Genomic DNA, 16,527 nt, shown 5'->3' on the forward strand with positions numbered 1-16,527 from the left:
ATTTATGTACACATTTATAGCAACAAATATATTAATTGAAAACAAAAGCAATTTAATTTTTAATGTATTAATCGTTTTTATGTTCATCTTCATCAATCGGTTTTGTCACTTTTCTCCCCTAAGGTAAGTCTTTCCACTCTCGGGACTGGAATGATTCCTTACCCTCTCCCTTAAAACCCACATCCTTTCGTCTTTCCCTCTCCTTCCCTCTTTCCTGATGAAGCAACCGTGGATTGTGAAAGCTTGAAATTTGTGTGTGTGTTCGTGTTTGTTATTGTTTCTATCAACGTACCAACGCTTTCGTTTGGTAAGTTACAGAATCTTTTTTTTTATAAGAGGGAAACATTCCATGTGGGAAAAATATATCTAAAAAAAAAGATTCTGTAACTTACGTTGATAGAGACAATAACAAACACAAACACACACACAAATTTCAAGCTTTCGCAACCCACAGTTGCTTCATCAGGAAAGAGCGAAAGACGAAAGGATGTGGGTTTTAAGGGAGAGGGTAAGGAGTCATTCCAATTCCGGGAGCAGAAAGACTTACATTGGGGGAAAAAGGGACAGGTATACACTCACGCGCACGCACACACACACACACACACACACACACACACACACACACACACACACACACACACACACACACACATCCAGCCGCACATATACAGACACAAGCAGGCCTATATGTGCCAAAGTGACAGTTTGGAGCACTAGCACTGTGTCCTCCATATGCGTTATTAGGCCTTACTTTTTTGGATCTTTAGATGCAACCTCTACTGTGAACTCTGTGCGCTATTGTAAGATGCTGAAGAAATTTTTACTGCCCAAAATGGAAAAGTATGGTGAGGAATATGACACAAAAGCCTTTCAATTTCAACAGGGTGGTGCCATGGCTCATATTTCCCATCGTTCATGCCAAATTCTGTGAGAACAGTTTCCCGGCTGCCTAATCTCCTTACGAGGGGATGGTCCATGGCCCCTTTGCTCACCAAATTTAACCCCTGTGGTTTTGTTCTTTGGGGATACCTCAAAGCAGAGGTCTTTACAAGGCTGAACCAAGGACCTTGGAATCTCTTAAGAGGGCAATTACAGATGTCACCAGTGGAATAATGCAAGATATGCTGAGAACAGTTTTCAAAAACTTTTTGAATGTTTTTGTACAATTCCCCCGTCAAGTCAGGGAGTTCTTTCCGCCCCATCTTGTATAATATGAAAGTATTTCTGAACATTTCTTGTTCTGGCTATTTTGTAAATATCCCTTTTTCATTGTGAAGATGCTCTGATACTTGCGGTAATCCAATGACTTTCCAACATTGCATTTAATTATTTTTTCAGGAAAACTGCATCCAGAAATGCATGCAGATTCATTCAAAATGTGTTGAATTTAAAGATAGCATTAAGCTCATTGAAAAACTTCAACCCATTCAACTTTTGTTAAGCTTTCTTTAAAATCTTTGGTATTTTCGTCATAAAACAGCTTCACTGTTCTCCTAAATCATTTCTCAACTGTACATGAAGCTAAGTTATACAATGTGGCTAACTGTGTATTGTGATCTGACAACCCATTTATCATGCTATAGGCATATGTCACTTTAATTTGTGCTTGGTGAGTGAATAAATTATCTGTAAGGGTACTATTATCGAGCAACTCACATAGGGAAATTTACTTTATATATAGCTAAAAGCACTTCAGAATCAGATTTCCTGGCAGATTCCTACAAGAAATTTACATTACAGTAATAAAAAATTAATAATCCCTTATTTTTGACTGAGAGGCAGCACAATAAACCATCAGAACTTTCTTGGAAATTTCCCAGTCATCTAGTGGGGACTTTTATACTGTAACAACCACAAGTATTACATTTCCCAGTATAAATGCATAAGCACATGCATCTACACCCTGAGTTATACAGAATTCACTTCAGGTGTGTGGCACACCCATTGAACAAGAAAGCAAATGACATCAAGAGTTCTAAAGACGACTTACGCTTAATTTAAAGCATTCTTTGTCAGTGTGGCATGTCATACTGCAGTCAAACAGTGGGTATCCAATTCCAAGAACACGATTGTCATACATGTATGGTATAAACAAGATATTCAGCTACCCCTGAACTCTGTAATATAAAATCCTGGCGGAAGTGGGAGAGAGTTATTAGAGAGGTGATTGATATTTAGTTGGAAAAAAAAATGTTATGCAGAGATACCAGCTATAAACTGAGCAAGGCATAGGGTCATGACTTAAATCGATAAAAGATTGCCAGAAAGCTCATTTCAGGCCACAAACAGTAGAACCAGCTGCTGACACACCACACGGATACCAATCACCACTTGTAGTGTTGAACTGTGTGCGGAACGCATTGGATGGGGATAGAGAACTTGGTATTGTGCAATATGCAGAACACCAAAGCCAGAATCACTGAAAGATGTAGGAATGGGGTAATCAGCATGTATAAAAGGAAGAGCAGTTCCCTGACATTTCAGCCCTTTAACTGTACAAACACTTACAGAACTTTCAAGGCAGCTAAGGAATGCAGCAGACTTTACACAGTTTCCATACAAGATATGGAGGAGCAAGTGTCGTGACAAGTAGAATATGATCCAGAAACAAGTTGGTGGTGGTGATGGTGGTGGTGGTGGTGGTGGTGGTGGTGGGGAGGGGGGGGGCCGGGCGGGGGGGACACTCGACAGTTGTCAATTTTGTGTGACCGGTTGCTTTGTCCATGTTGTTTATTGTGACACAAGAAATGTGTATAAATACAGCTGCGGTGATTCTCATTGGCCATTACTGTTGTCAGTCAGCTGTGGAACTCAACATGATTGATCAAGATTATCCATATAATGCCAGATTACTGTTCTGCCAATGGATTCTAAGATAGGGCACTGTAGATCAGTGCTTCGAGCATGCTGTTGTAACTTTGTACAAACACAGTATCAGATTCCCACTCATCAACTTTTAATCTGCCAACAGCCTTGCCGCAGTGGTAACACCGGTTCCCCAGTCTGCCGAGCACTGTTGGCAAGCGGGGTGGACTCGGCCCTTGTGAGGCAAACTGAGGAGCTACTTGATTAAGAAGTAGCGACTCTGGTCTCAGAAACTAACATACGACTGGGAGAGCAATGTGCTGACCACGTGCCCCTCCATATCCACATCTAGTGACGCCTACGGGCTGAGGATGACATGGTGGCCAGTCAGTACCGTTGGGCCTTCATGACCTATTTGGGAGGAGTTTAGTTTAGTTTTAAGGGATACACAGTGATAGACAGTGAACGAAGTAAGAATCAGTAGAATCACACTTAACCATAGAATATGTTATGCAGAGTCTGACAGTTGAGCATATGGCATCATGTAAAGATTAGTCTGACCGAGAGCCTAGCGTGCCAGATTATATAAGGCTGTTTTGCACATGGCACCATGCTTGCCATCTGTGCTGATGCGAGGCCATGAGGGCATGTACTGTTTGATTACACATGATCACTCTGTAGGATTACAATACTCCTTCCCTCACGGGGAAAAGTATTCATGCCTTGATCAGAAGGGGACAACTGCTGGAGCAGGTGTCATGCCCTCACAGGAGAATATGGTCTGAAATGGCACGAGTGTGGACAGGTGCAGTGCTCGCTCTCATGCGAGAGACCATAAGGGAGCACTGGTGATAGAGGCTGTGGAACTGGAGGTGGCCCAGCACTGACTACTCTGTCTGGTGGCAGCGGCACTCAGAATGATGGTGTCACAGGAGCTGGAGGAGTCGTGGACCATGTTGGGGGGGGGGGGGGGGGGGGGCGGCGCACAGATTGTGGAGACAGCTGCAGGGGCAGAGGGTTCTCCGGCACATGGTCATTCACACTTGGGCGGAGCTAGTCATAGGGTTGTGACACCAAGTTATTGGAGATGTGCACGACGCAGATGTAACAGACTCAGCAGCAACAGATGGCCACTGGTATTCACTTAAGGCACTGGCCAAAATCTTGAGCTCTTATGGTGGAGCACAGATCGAATCACTACAGGGCAGGCGCCAGCAGGTGAATGGGTGCCAACTGGAGCAGTTGGAGTAGTGTATGTGGTTCACGGCCATGAAGCAGCTGTGCTATACTATGGTTGGTGACCAATGAACCTGTAAGACTGCAAGAATCTAGGGCTTCCTTGACAGAAGATTGAATGATACGTTTTTTCATCTGAGATTTGAATGTATGTCTGGGGTTGAAAGGGAGGTACCGGATTTCACTCTTTGTACAGAAATCTTCAAAATGTTGAGACACAAACTGTGGGCCTTTGTCCATCACAAGAGTATACTGCACTCCTTCTGACAAGAAATCTTCCTGAGGGCCACGGACACAGGTGGCATGTATGGGCAGCAAATCATGGGACGAAATTTTGAGAATGAATCAGCTGTTACAAGCCAACAGGGGTTAAGGAACAGACCCACAAAATCAGCATGAATATGCTCCCAGAGAGGCCTCTGGTGCCACTTGGTGGATGGCATATTGCAGGCAGGCTCATGGAACAGGCATGAGCTAATTGTCAATACCCTGCCAAAACACATAATGGCAGGCCAGAAATCTTTGTACAGGAAACATCACAACGGTCCAGGTGGAGAAGGCACATGACATGCCACAGCAGTGTGGATGGGATCACAACCCTTTTCTAAATAACAAGCTGTACAATGAAATGGAACACCTGTCCTCTGTGGAACATCTTTGTGATAATGATGAAACAGTCTTTAACACTGTGAGGCTTGAGATAATGGTAGGATCTACATTTGTTAAATAAATCATCACATCACAATAAAGGTGCTTTACATTTCAAATTATTTCAACATTGTGATTACTGAAGCACAACCCATATGACATTCTCTTCTTTTTTTCCTTCTGTTATTCTGTAATTATATAAATTTGTGTACGTGAAAGAACAGCTTTGTTGGCTTGTTTTCTATCTCAATAGTGAAGTAATATTGAGATATAAAACATCAATTATCAGAATATTTCTCATTGTGTGAGGTGGTGCAGCGGTTAGCACACTGGACTCGCATTTGGGGAGACAGCATTTCAAACCCAAATCTAACCATCGTGATTTAGGTTTTCCGTAATTTCCCTAAACTGCTCCAGGCAAATGCTGGGATGGTTCTTTTGAAAGGGCACGCCTGACTTCCTTCTCATCCTTCCCTAATCCAATGGGACCAATAATGACCTCGCTGTTTGGTCCCTTCCCCCAAATCAGTCACCCAACCAATATTTCTGAAGCTGTTGAATAATGGATAACAGAAGGGAAATGCTATGGAAAAAATGAAATATAAAACAATGCTAAGACCATGTAGTTATATGGTTGTCCATATGTCATATCAGAATTGTAAGGTTTTTCAAAATGTCTGTGTACGAGATCTATAGACCTCATTCCAAATAAAGTTGTGTGATTTATCTTACACTCTTTGCTACATATTTTAACATAAACTCTGATTTATGATGACATTGTAAGTTTTAGTGAGGAAAATACAGATTCTTGACACTATCTACATGCACCAATTATTTATTGATTTCACGATAACTTCTATGTATTTTAACTGTTTGTGGCATCAAATAAATACTGTTTATTAATGCTGGTCTGGATACATTTTATTGCAGTGGCAACTTGTATCACAATGGTGAGCTTCCATTGTGCCTCCCTAGTTTCACGCAAGGTGATTACATTACAGTTGTTTTGGATATGGATGCTTGCACTATTAGCTTTGGCAAGAATGGTGAAGAACCTGTTCTAGCCTATGAAGATGTTGATGCAACAGAATTGTACCCATGTGTCATGTTCTATAGTACAAATCCGGGAGAGAAGGTGAGTTATTTCTATCGTTATTGTGTTTTTAAGGCATGCGAGTCTTTCGTACCTGATATGACTTAATGATTGGCTATTTTTGCAAGTATTTTTTTCTTATGGAATATCTTTATGACCTTATTACAAGGGTCATCCAATACTATAAGGAAGTTCCCCTATTTTATGTTGCTGCAACATTATCTGTGCATTATGTGTGCAGCCTGCTGAGTTTGACTGGTATGTGTTGACAACGCTCAAACGTGCTTATGATGCGTACTGCATTATCTTGCTAGTTACACAACACTACTACAAATTGTGTCCATTTGTGAGCAGTGCTCCATTATTCTTTTTTAGCAGCAAAACAACTATCTGCAGACAATATCCATCTTGAGTTAACCTCTGTATATGGGGAAGGCTATATGAGCATTCAAACAGTTTGACATTGGGATTTGCAGTTTGTCGAAGGGCATGATGATATTCTTGACAAACAACGCACAGGAGGCTCACCTCAGCGACACAGGATGGTCCCATTATTGCAATTTGCAATAATTTGGAGGGAGATTGTCACATTACCATTGACAGCACATAATGTGGCTATCATTTGGTGCAGCAGTTGGGTGCTAATACATCACAGAGATCCTGAAAGACAATTGTCACTACCGGAGTGGCTGTGCAGTATGGGTGCCATGTTCACCAAGTGATGTCCACAAGCAGCAACAGATGATTTTGGACAGAATGTTTTCGGAAATGCTTCAGAGAGGGGGACATCAGCTCTTCAAATGGCTTGTCACTGGTGACAAGACCTGGGTCCATCATTCAGCTGCTGAGACAAAACAGTGGGACACGATGTGGAAGAAACCTGGCGGCAAAAGTGCTCCAAAGAAGGCAAAGGTCACACATTCAGCAGGGAAAGTTATGGCAACCATCTTTGGGTTTTGCTCATTCACTAAGAGTCCCACAACACCACAATGAATGCAGAGAGGTACTGTAAGGCGTTGAGGAATTTGCGAGCTGCCTGGACTTCTGTATTGCTGAGTTATCTTCCTTCATGACAATGGTCAACCTCATGCAGCTCGAATGATCCAGGTGGAGCTTGAAAGAATTTTCACAGGTTCCTCCAACTCAAAGGTCAACTTGGACATAAGCACTTCAACACTGATGATGAAGTCACATTTAATAGTGAACAGCTGGCTACAAACACACGACTTGACTTTTTACTGCACTGGTCTGGAAAAATTTGTCACATTACCAAAAATACATGGAAACATGGTGACTATGTAGAAAAGTAACAGACACATTGTACAGTGCCAATAAAATTATTTCAACATGGTAAATTGTGTAAATTTTTTTGTGAAATAGGGAAACTTACTTATGTGACAACCCTCATACTTATTCAATCACTCAGTATGACCACTCTCTTAGATCAACAAATTTCCTCCATTTTTCCAGTGAGTAGATTCCATCTCATACTTTCCTTGACATTGACCTCCACCTCACTGAAGCACACACCAAAACTGGGTCCATATCAAATCAACAGTAGTTCGATACATGAATGATGGCAATTTGTGCAAGTGGAAGGAGTCACATTGTTACCAGTTCCAGGCAACAGCTGTGGCAAGCGCGTACACATGCTTTGCACTAAAAGTAAGAATTTACCCTGCAAATTATGTGTCTCACTTGCTTGTGTTGAATTTGTCATTTATCACCACCATCACTGATGAGAAGTTGCAACAAATGGAATAAAAATTCTTTAAATAACCCGCTTCAATCAATTTTAATGCTCTCATTGACTGCAAAATTCACATGAAAATGCTCAGAAAACTCCTGAACACTCATGGGTTGTCAGAGAAAGCATGACACAGGTGTGTAGAATGAGCCTAAACTCGCCCGCCATTGTTCGCGACTCCTACTATAATAAGCACCAGTACCTCCACTTTGACAACTAACATTCTTTCCGCTTCAAATCCTTCCTAGCCTACGGCCTAGGTGTCTGCAGCTAACCTATCTACTCTGCCACCAAATATCTCAACACCTTCATCAACAGTATTTCCAATGCCTTCTTATCCCACAACTATCCATCAGATCTAGTTATGAAAGGGAGGGGGATGCTCAGAAGCATCTCTCTCATCACTGAATTGAGCCCCACATGACTCAGTACTGGGCCCTTTCTTCTTCTTGTTTTTCTCTGTCACCTTCCTTTAAATCTCCCATTGAAGATGACAAAAATTGTGTTGTGACTGGTTACAGTACACACAGTAAATACAGCTGTAAGTAGGCAGAAAATAATAAAATAATAAAACTGCAATGATTTATTCACAGTAAACACAAGAAACTCCTGAAGATCATGTTTCTGGTCACAGTCTGATAACTGATTATCATCACCAGTGCCAGATAGAAGTTCATGGTGATACACTAACACAGAAGTGTAGTCCAAGGTCAAGGCCGGGGGAGGGGGGGGGGGGGGGGGGGGGGGGAGATAGTAGTGTGGTAGGCACAATGAATGAAGTCTAGCTGGTTGAATCCCAAGCTGGCCAGTCGATGTCTGCCAAGATGAAAGATCCTTGTCTCACATTCCAGAGGATCTCCTCACTGTGAATCAGTTGGAACAAAAACTGCATATAATCTAATCTTCCTAGATTAGCAGTGGTTGGGAGAGTACTCTAAATGAGGTGCCACTTGGCAGTTGACGTAAAGCCCATCATGTACTCCCGACATAGACTAGCTTTCTGTGGCTGTATGCCAGTATATATACACAGTGCAGACTATTTTCAGACACATGATCTTCACAGAGATAAGTAGACATGAGCGACTACACCTCCTATGGATGATAGAAACGCTGCCTATCGGTGAAGGGGAGTGTGCAGTGACAGTGTTCTGAGGTTCTAGTAATAACAAGTAGGTGTTGGTGTCTTAGCCCGGTGTGTTGTTGTGGCCATCCAGAACTGTTGTGTCCGTGAGTCAGCAACTGGTTTGGACTTATTATCTTGCTATCAGACTGCGTGTCAGGATACAGCATCCCTTCCCATCAAGAAAAGGTTGTTGGCTGTCTCAACCGGTGAGAGACTGGTGGCAGCGACTCTGCAGGCACCACTCTCCCCCTCCTCTGGGCAACACTTTGACTGCCAGCGTCTAGGGAGTTGACTGTGCCACTGAGGTCTGCCACTCAAGACCCTGGACAGTGATGAATCAGCAGAGAGAAGTTCCTTGTACCAGTGGTGGATCAACCAGCAGGCACCAGCTGATGAATGCAGCAGAGTGGAGGGAAGCTTCATAAAATACATAAAGGCATTTATGAAATAAAAGGACTGGTATACCAATTGGACTGGAGCCAGAAGGTTTGGAACCATGGGTGGAGGAGAAAGACGCTGCTGAAGCGACAAGCTAGGAGCATCGTAAACAATGGGACGAAGTGTGCCAAAAAGGACAGGTAGAACCTGGAGGATGGACAGAGAGCCTGAGTATTGATAGTGTCATAGGGGCTTGAAGGCCCACAAGAGGAGGACTAAACAGGTTGGGAAGAAATATGACAGTTAAGGCAGTACGAGCATGGATGCCTGGACAGAGCTGGCAAGGTGGGGGGCTGGGAATGGAAGGTATCACCCACAGTTGTGCAGCAAAACTGGCAGTGACAATGTCATGAGGTTGCCTCCAAATGAAATGAGTGCTCTTTGGAAGTGGGACTGGGGGGTCTGGCAGTGTTGTCAGCAGGCAAACACACGTGTGCACTGCCCATGAGCACCCCCAAGTACTGGAGAGATTGCCTGAACTTGGACCATCACATAGAAGGCTGAAAAATGCCAATGAAGGGGTGCTGATAACATGAAAAATGGGAACCCCATCATGAAAAGACTGATATGAAATGTAGCAATGGTGCATGGGTGGAACCTTCACCACCAAACAAGATGGGATAGGAAGCAAGAAGACATCAATACTAGGGCGAGAATCATGGATAAACAGTCCCTTTTGCCCATTTACATTGGATGAGAGGCAGGAATCATTGTGAAAATGGTGATGCATGGCAGGCAGTCTAGACACACGCCCAATGGGAGGATGTAATCAAACACTGCAGAATGGAAGAATGGTGAAGCACCTGAGAATAACTGGAAAGTGAATCAGGCATGAGAGCCTATGAGAATGAAGGTTGTGCATGAAGATATGAGAGTAGATGGAAATGAAGATAATTCTGAAGAACACGAGAACAGATGCCAATGTAGATCATGCAGTGAAACATGAGAACAGTTTGCAAATGAAGATCCTGAGGTAAGTAATGACAAATGACAAATTGCAGTACTGTATGAGGAAATAGAACCCAAAACACACTTTGAGGAAGTGAAATCTTGAAGAAAAATCAGCTGGCATATGAACAACTGAGAAAAAGACACAGACACAGTAGAGGGACACAGGTCAGGTCAAAGGGAAAAAATAAGTAGACCTGGCCGTGCAAGATCTGAAGTTGAAGTGAAATCAGCTACAGATAATGGCTAGTGAATTGTATGTTCCGGATAAGTGATGCTACTAGATAACAGAGCCAGAATGAAATGGAAGGGTCAGTCATTGGTAAGACAAGAGCTGGGAAAACAGGGGAATGGTTGGGAGGCTCAATATCTATGCAATAGAACATGGGAAAAACTTGTTCTTAAGCCTCATTGCCAATTCAATTGTGACCAGGTATAGTACACACAGAAAATAATAGCTGCCAAGTAGACAGAAAGTAATAATTCATTTACTCCAGAAAACTCATAATGAATCCACTTCTCACTAAGCCACCTGAGATTGATTAGTTTGTTATAGAAAGCACAAGAACCTCCTGAAGGTCAAGTATCTAGGTACAATCTTATAGCTGATTTTCATACCAGTCCAGATAGAAGTCTGTGGTGTTGCACTAACACAGAGGCATAGCCCAAGGTCTAGGCTGGGACTGCAAGGCACAATGAATAAAGTCCAGCTAGTCAAATCCCAGGTCGGTGTCCGCTGAGACTAAAGGTCCTCCCTCATCAGCAGCAGTGGTGGGGAGTGTACTCTGAATGAGGGATCACTGAGCTGTCACTGTAAGATCCGAAATGTACTCCTGATGTAGATTAGCTATCTGTGGCAGTGCACCAGCTTATGTACTGCTTCCACAGATATACACAGTGTGAACTATTTTCTGGCATGTGGTCTTTCTTGCAGTAAATAGCTCCGTGCCGGTTGCACCTCCTGTCAGTTACAGGAATTTCGCCTGTCAGCAAGAGAAGCACAGGTAGTGGTGGCATCCTGAGTTTCTGATAATAACAAGCAGCTCTTGTTGTTGTCCTGGCCTGCTGTATTGTTGTGGCTATCCTAAACTTTTGCAGTTGTTCCTTGGTGATGCAGCACCAGAAGGCCTGCAAACTGACAACCCACTGGGGTGTTGTATCTAACAATCAGTCTGTGTGTCCAGATACAGCAGTTTGCTCATCCAATCTGACACATCTCTGCAAATGAAGTACAAGATTAGTGACAAAACTGAAAGTCTCCTCTCATAGCTCATGTGCACTTCTAACCATCCAGAACCACTATGTTCACGTAGAACCCTTAAAAATTAATCGAAAAGATACTGAAAAAGTGCCAGAGCTGAAGTTTTTGGAAATGTAAATAGACAGTACTCTTAAGTCAGGACACCAAAGATTGAAACTGCTAAAAAACTGGGTAGTCGCTGCTACACGTTCGGAATCTTCAGGTAACCAAGTGATGTAAACACTCTGAAAACTGTGTATATTAGTTGGAACACTCAGTAATAACATAACATCCCTTTCTGGCTGGCTAAAATAAAAATAAAAATGAAAAAAGTACCTATGCAATCAGCAACAAGAAAATTTTGTAATAAACTCACTGTATTGCCGGTTCTCTGTATTTACATTCTAGGAAAAATCTCCTTTGTCAAAAAACCTTGATATATTTACCACAAATGGTTAAATGCACAACTCTGGCACACAAATAAAGTCAGCTGGTGAGAAAAAATAAAATGAATACTTTTAGGTGCAATGTAAACCATCCATGTCAACCACTGGCTTTTTGCATCTTGTGCTATCCATGGTTCCCCTGTTGTGCACTATAGTAGTTGTGCCAGTGGTAACTGTTGTGGTTGTGGAGAGATGAGTGTTTGAAGTGGTCATCTCATCATGATGGTACCAAGCCATCCACGGTTTCATTTCTTCAGCGTGTTTTTCGGTGGAAAAAATTTGATGTTGTTCTTTAACGTTCATGAGCTTTTATGAATATTGCAAGCAGCACATATTTCATTGATCTGCACTATGGCAAAATTGTCTTAACAGATGAGTTGTCAGCATCATAAAGACACAGGAATAACCCCTCTGAAAAGTGTATCTGCGTATAGAGGGAAACAATATAAACAAACAATGGTTGTGTGAGCAGACAATATTAGCAGCAACAAGTGAATAAGTTTAACAAGTATTTGGTGCATACAGGATATGATGCCAGAGAAAGAAAAGAAACATATAAATCTGTTACTAACCAAGATGAAACTTTCCAATAAAATTCCTAACATCACTCTATGTTCCTGATATGCCTTCACAAGAAAGCTTCTAAATAACATGATAGAAGTGGAAATATTAGTTGGAAAAGAAAAAGGCAAGCCAGCATCCATACCAAGAATTCCATTCATTTCAACTAACTTACCACTCAGAAGTCTAAAATTAAAATGCTGGAGAAATGACAAGTAATTTATAACTAAGTTACAGCAATATTGTTGAATAATCAGAGCAAATAACCAAAATGGAATATAACTGAAAAATGTGGAGTATTTTACTTGTGCCCCTTTGTAGATGGGCAAACTTTCAATGTACACATTTCTGGTTAAGGCATGTGTGTTCAGTACATTGTCATGTGCTAGTGATTTCATTGTAATTTATGTACTTTCTTCAGATTCTAAAAATGGTCACATGAACATATGGTAAATCACACAATTTTGTGAAATTTGTACCCTGTGGTTGAGCTATGACAATCTGCTCCTTGTCAAAGTGACTTAAAGTAGAAGCTTTCACCATAGTCTGTACACATAATTTAGCAAATAATTTCTCTATATGCTACAAATTTACTACATACCATTTGTACCATGATAGATGCACTCCACATGCCTATATTTGATTGCCTTTAAAAGTGTTCTAGGCTATCTTTGAATATAATGGATATAGTGTGAAGTTTTTCTTCAGAATTCTAGAAACTTATTATATCCTAGTCCACTTATAAACATACCATAACAATTATAAATTACTTTTCCAGTAGCAGCAAGCTAGGCAGAAAGTACAGATATCAGTAAATTTGAAGTTAATTGTATTTTTCACACATATGACAACTACTCCTTTCACCATATTTCTCCTACAGAAATGAGCTGCTAATTTATAGTATCTGTGTTTAACACAAGGATACGTGTATTGGTATGATGCTCAGACAGCCATAGTATATCAGCTTCCTTTTGACATTCTAGATCAAGTAAACAGATAAGTAGTTCATTAATATTGTTGTTGTTTTTTTCCCCTCTAATACTCTGATATACAAAGGTGATTCTCCCTTTCTCTCAAATCACCATGGTTGCTCAACATATTTCTTTCCCCCGATCAGTATCAACTTTCCTGTCTGACATCCTTCTACCTTCTTTCTTCACCTCAGTTATACCCATCTCTCACATACTGAAATGTTCTTGCGCAAGGATGAAATGTTGATTGATGCTTAGAGTTTTTCACCTTCCTTGATCAACAAACTACCCAATTCATGCTATTGTTCTTTGTGTAATTGTTTTTCTTCATATAATTGTGATGTTATTCCAGGTCAAAATAACAGACATGCAGGTACGAGGGGCTCCAAGGGAAATGTTCCCAGGGGAGCCGTTGTGCGCACCTCAAGCAGCAGTGTTGTCGGAATCATATGTTTCACTCATTAGGAAACTTAACACCATGGAAAGCTGGACACATCTGGTAGGACCAATATAGTATGGTTTCTAACTGTTAATTGCATAAAAATGTAGTTTCCCTCTTATTGTAATGTGTAATATTTTGTAGGTGAGTGAATGTCTGGTGGAGCGCCTGAATCAGATTCGGGAACTACTACCACATACAAGTGCCAAAGATGGAAAAACTTCACTACAGATTTTGATGGAGAAACTCAATCGAGGTAACTCTCTTTGTACTGAATAATTTTTACATTTTTAGCAAAACAGGTGTTTTGGACAGGTTTCAGAAAGTGTTAAAAAATTTCTAAAATTTGTATAACAAAATTTAATCAGCATTATCTAGTACACTTTATGAATATACTAAGTGTTCCATCTAACTCGGGCATCTGCGGTAGCTGTGTTAGTCTTAATGTGACAAGAAAATTGTTCAGGTAAAGATTGTCTGGTTCCAAAATCCCCATAAGCTTGTGCTTCCAAAACTCATTTGAATTACATATTCTGAAAACATTCAGTGATCACTAGCATAAAAAAGAGGCTCCATATCCATATTTTTACATTCACCTTCTGACAAGTGATCTTCATACTGACCTCAGCATGTCTGATATGATTACCTTGAAGCAGATTCGTTAGTGTCTTGCAACAGAGTCACCAATGGCTAAAACATGAAACATACATAGACTGAGGTGCTTGCTTTAGCCTACATCCGACTGTTTAGTGGCACTTCACATCATGATTGCACTTCTATCAACATCTCAATTGCTATGTGTGATTCAAACTATTTCTTGTGACTTGGTACTGATTCTGACTCTCTTGATGGACTATGTACTCTGCGATTGATGTACTCTGCGATTGACAGACTATATTTGTGTTTCGATATTTCAAATTATTTCTATGGCATGGTTTTTCACTCAATTCCTGCACTCGATGTGTGTGGCGAGTCATCTATTTTTATGGTTTAGCTTGTCCAGTAAATTGTCCTCTTGGCATTTTTGACTCAGCTGCACAAAGTCCAGTAATGGAAAGTGAAAATATGTGATCAGACAGGAAAGATTGATGTGAGAAAGCAAGCCTTTTGCTGTGATAAAGCAAGGCAAATATCTCAAAATGCAGAACTGTTGCAGCTTCATAAATTTTCTGACAAGTCATATCTAGTTTGCTCCACTATCAATAACGTGGTTGACTTATTTAATGAAAGTGGGCTAATCAGCACCCACCTGAAGATGACGTAATTGCTGTTTGCTTGCTGTAGAGGTGAATCCTCAAGCCAGTAGTCAACGAACTGCAGCTGGAGCTGACATTTCAAAATCCATTGTCTGATTAATTCTCCACTGTCATTGTGTTCATTCTTAAGATATATTATTGCATCAGGTTCTTAAAGCCAATGATTCTCACAATCATTTTACTCTTTGTGAGTTGGCACAATGGCAGCCATGAACTGGTAGAAAATTCTTCAACAAAGTGTTGTTAGGTGATGAGTCCATTTTTATGAGTCACAAAAAAGTAAAGGCACACAAAGGCATTACTGGGTAGGAGAAAATCAGAGATGGTTTTTGACAGGTCATTCACTAATATCTCTGGAATGTAAATATTCAGTGTTATACTTGGGGAAAAATGGACCATATTTCATCAAAAGAATTTTCAATGGGGCCAAACACACTTGTTTTCTTAATTGTACATTAACAAATTGGTGGAAGACATTCCATTGTATGACTAAGATTGGATGCAGTATCAGCATTGTGACTGGCTCTCATATTTGGCACATTCAGAGTGTGATGTTCTGAATGGAAAGTTTCCAAACAAGTACTTTGGTTGCATAGCATGCATCATTACCTGTTGTGTTCTCCCAATTTAACTTGTAGATTTTTTCCTGTGTGAGAACACTCCTGTACATTGTCTACCAACATCTACCAATAATGCAAGGAAATGCACAAGAGTATATTATTAATGTATATAATTCCATCTTCCCAAAAATGCTTGAATTAACAAGCAGTCAATGATGAAATATTTCATGTGCTCAAAATGTGCTCAAAATCTTCATGTATTGAGAAATAAAAATCAGGTTGTGAAAGAAACTGTTTTCCAATTTCAGTCTCATGTAAAGATAATCATATCATAGATGTTTAGATTTGTCTGAAGATCACTTGTCAAATGAAGAACATAAAAATACAGTAAAACTTGATCAATGCGGAATGTGCATAAGTCAGAAATCTGCCCAAACTGTAGCAGTATTTCAGTCCCAATACATTCAATACACTTTTACACGCTAATTTTTTCTTATGAAGCAGAATGAGTCTTAAGCAGAAACGGAACACAAATTTTAAGACTTTATTAATAATTCATTGTGTAATGTGGACAATTATTCATGACTCTCCAAGAACGCTACTTTTAACACATTTGACAATGCTGCTAATGGCGCAAAACTAAGAAAAGAGGATACGTGCTGTGGGCATCAAACTGCACTACTCTGTGCAACAATGAACAATTTAACGCATAGTGTCGGTACATCAAAGGAAATGGTTCGTTCGTGAGTACTCTGTTTGTTGGGGTTTCTGGTTTTCCATTGTTATTGACACAGGGGAGGGGGGAATTGGGGGGGGGGGGGGGCGGCGGCGGCACACTGGAACATTGTAGTGCAACTGTGGACACTGCTGCAATTGCGCAGTGAAAGAGGTTAATGTTGTTCTGATAAACAATGGTTTTACCCAGTAAGGTCAAGCATTCCAAAGAAATGCACTAACTGCATTGTTTTCTGTCTGTTTCAGTTGATTAGTAGTGATTTAAGTGATAAAATGATGTT

The 16,527-nt window shown here is 40.8% G+C and overlaps 1 protein-coding gene across 1 annotated transcript in view; it reads left to right on the forward strand.

Moving 5' to 3' along the window:
* Positions 1-16,527, forward strand: part of LOC124804616 (probable E3 ubiquitin-protein ligase HERC1) — a 790,356-nt gene that overhangs the window by 352,975 nt on the left and 420,854 nt on the right. Inside the window, exons 29-31 of the mRNA XM_047264817.1 lie at positions 5,620-5,824; positions 13,609-13,755; positions 13,840-13,951. Coding sequence (XP_047120773.1) covers positions 5,620-5,824; positions 13,609-13,755; positions 13,840-13,951 — 464 coding nt within the window. The remainder of the gene's footprint in view (positions 1-5,619; positions 5,825-13,608; positions 13,756-13,839; positions 13,952-16,527) is intronic.

This window comes from Schistocerca piceifrons, chromosome 7 (assembly GCF_021461385.2).
Source record: "Schistocerca piceifrons isolate TAMUIC-IGC-003096 chromosome 7, iqSchPice1.1, whole genome shotgun sequence".
Taxonomy (NCBI): domain Eukaryota; kingdom Metazoa; phylum Arthropoda; class Insecta; order Orthoptera; family Acrididae; genus Schistocerca; species Schistocerca piceifrons.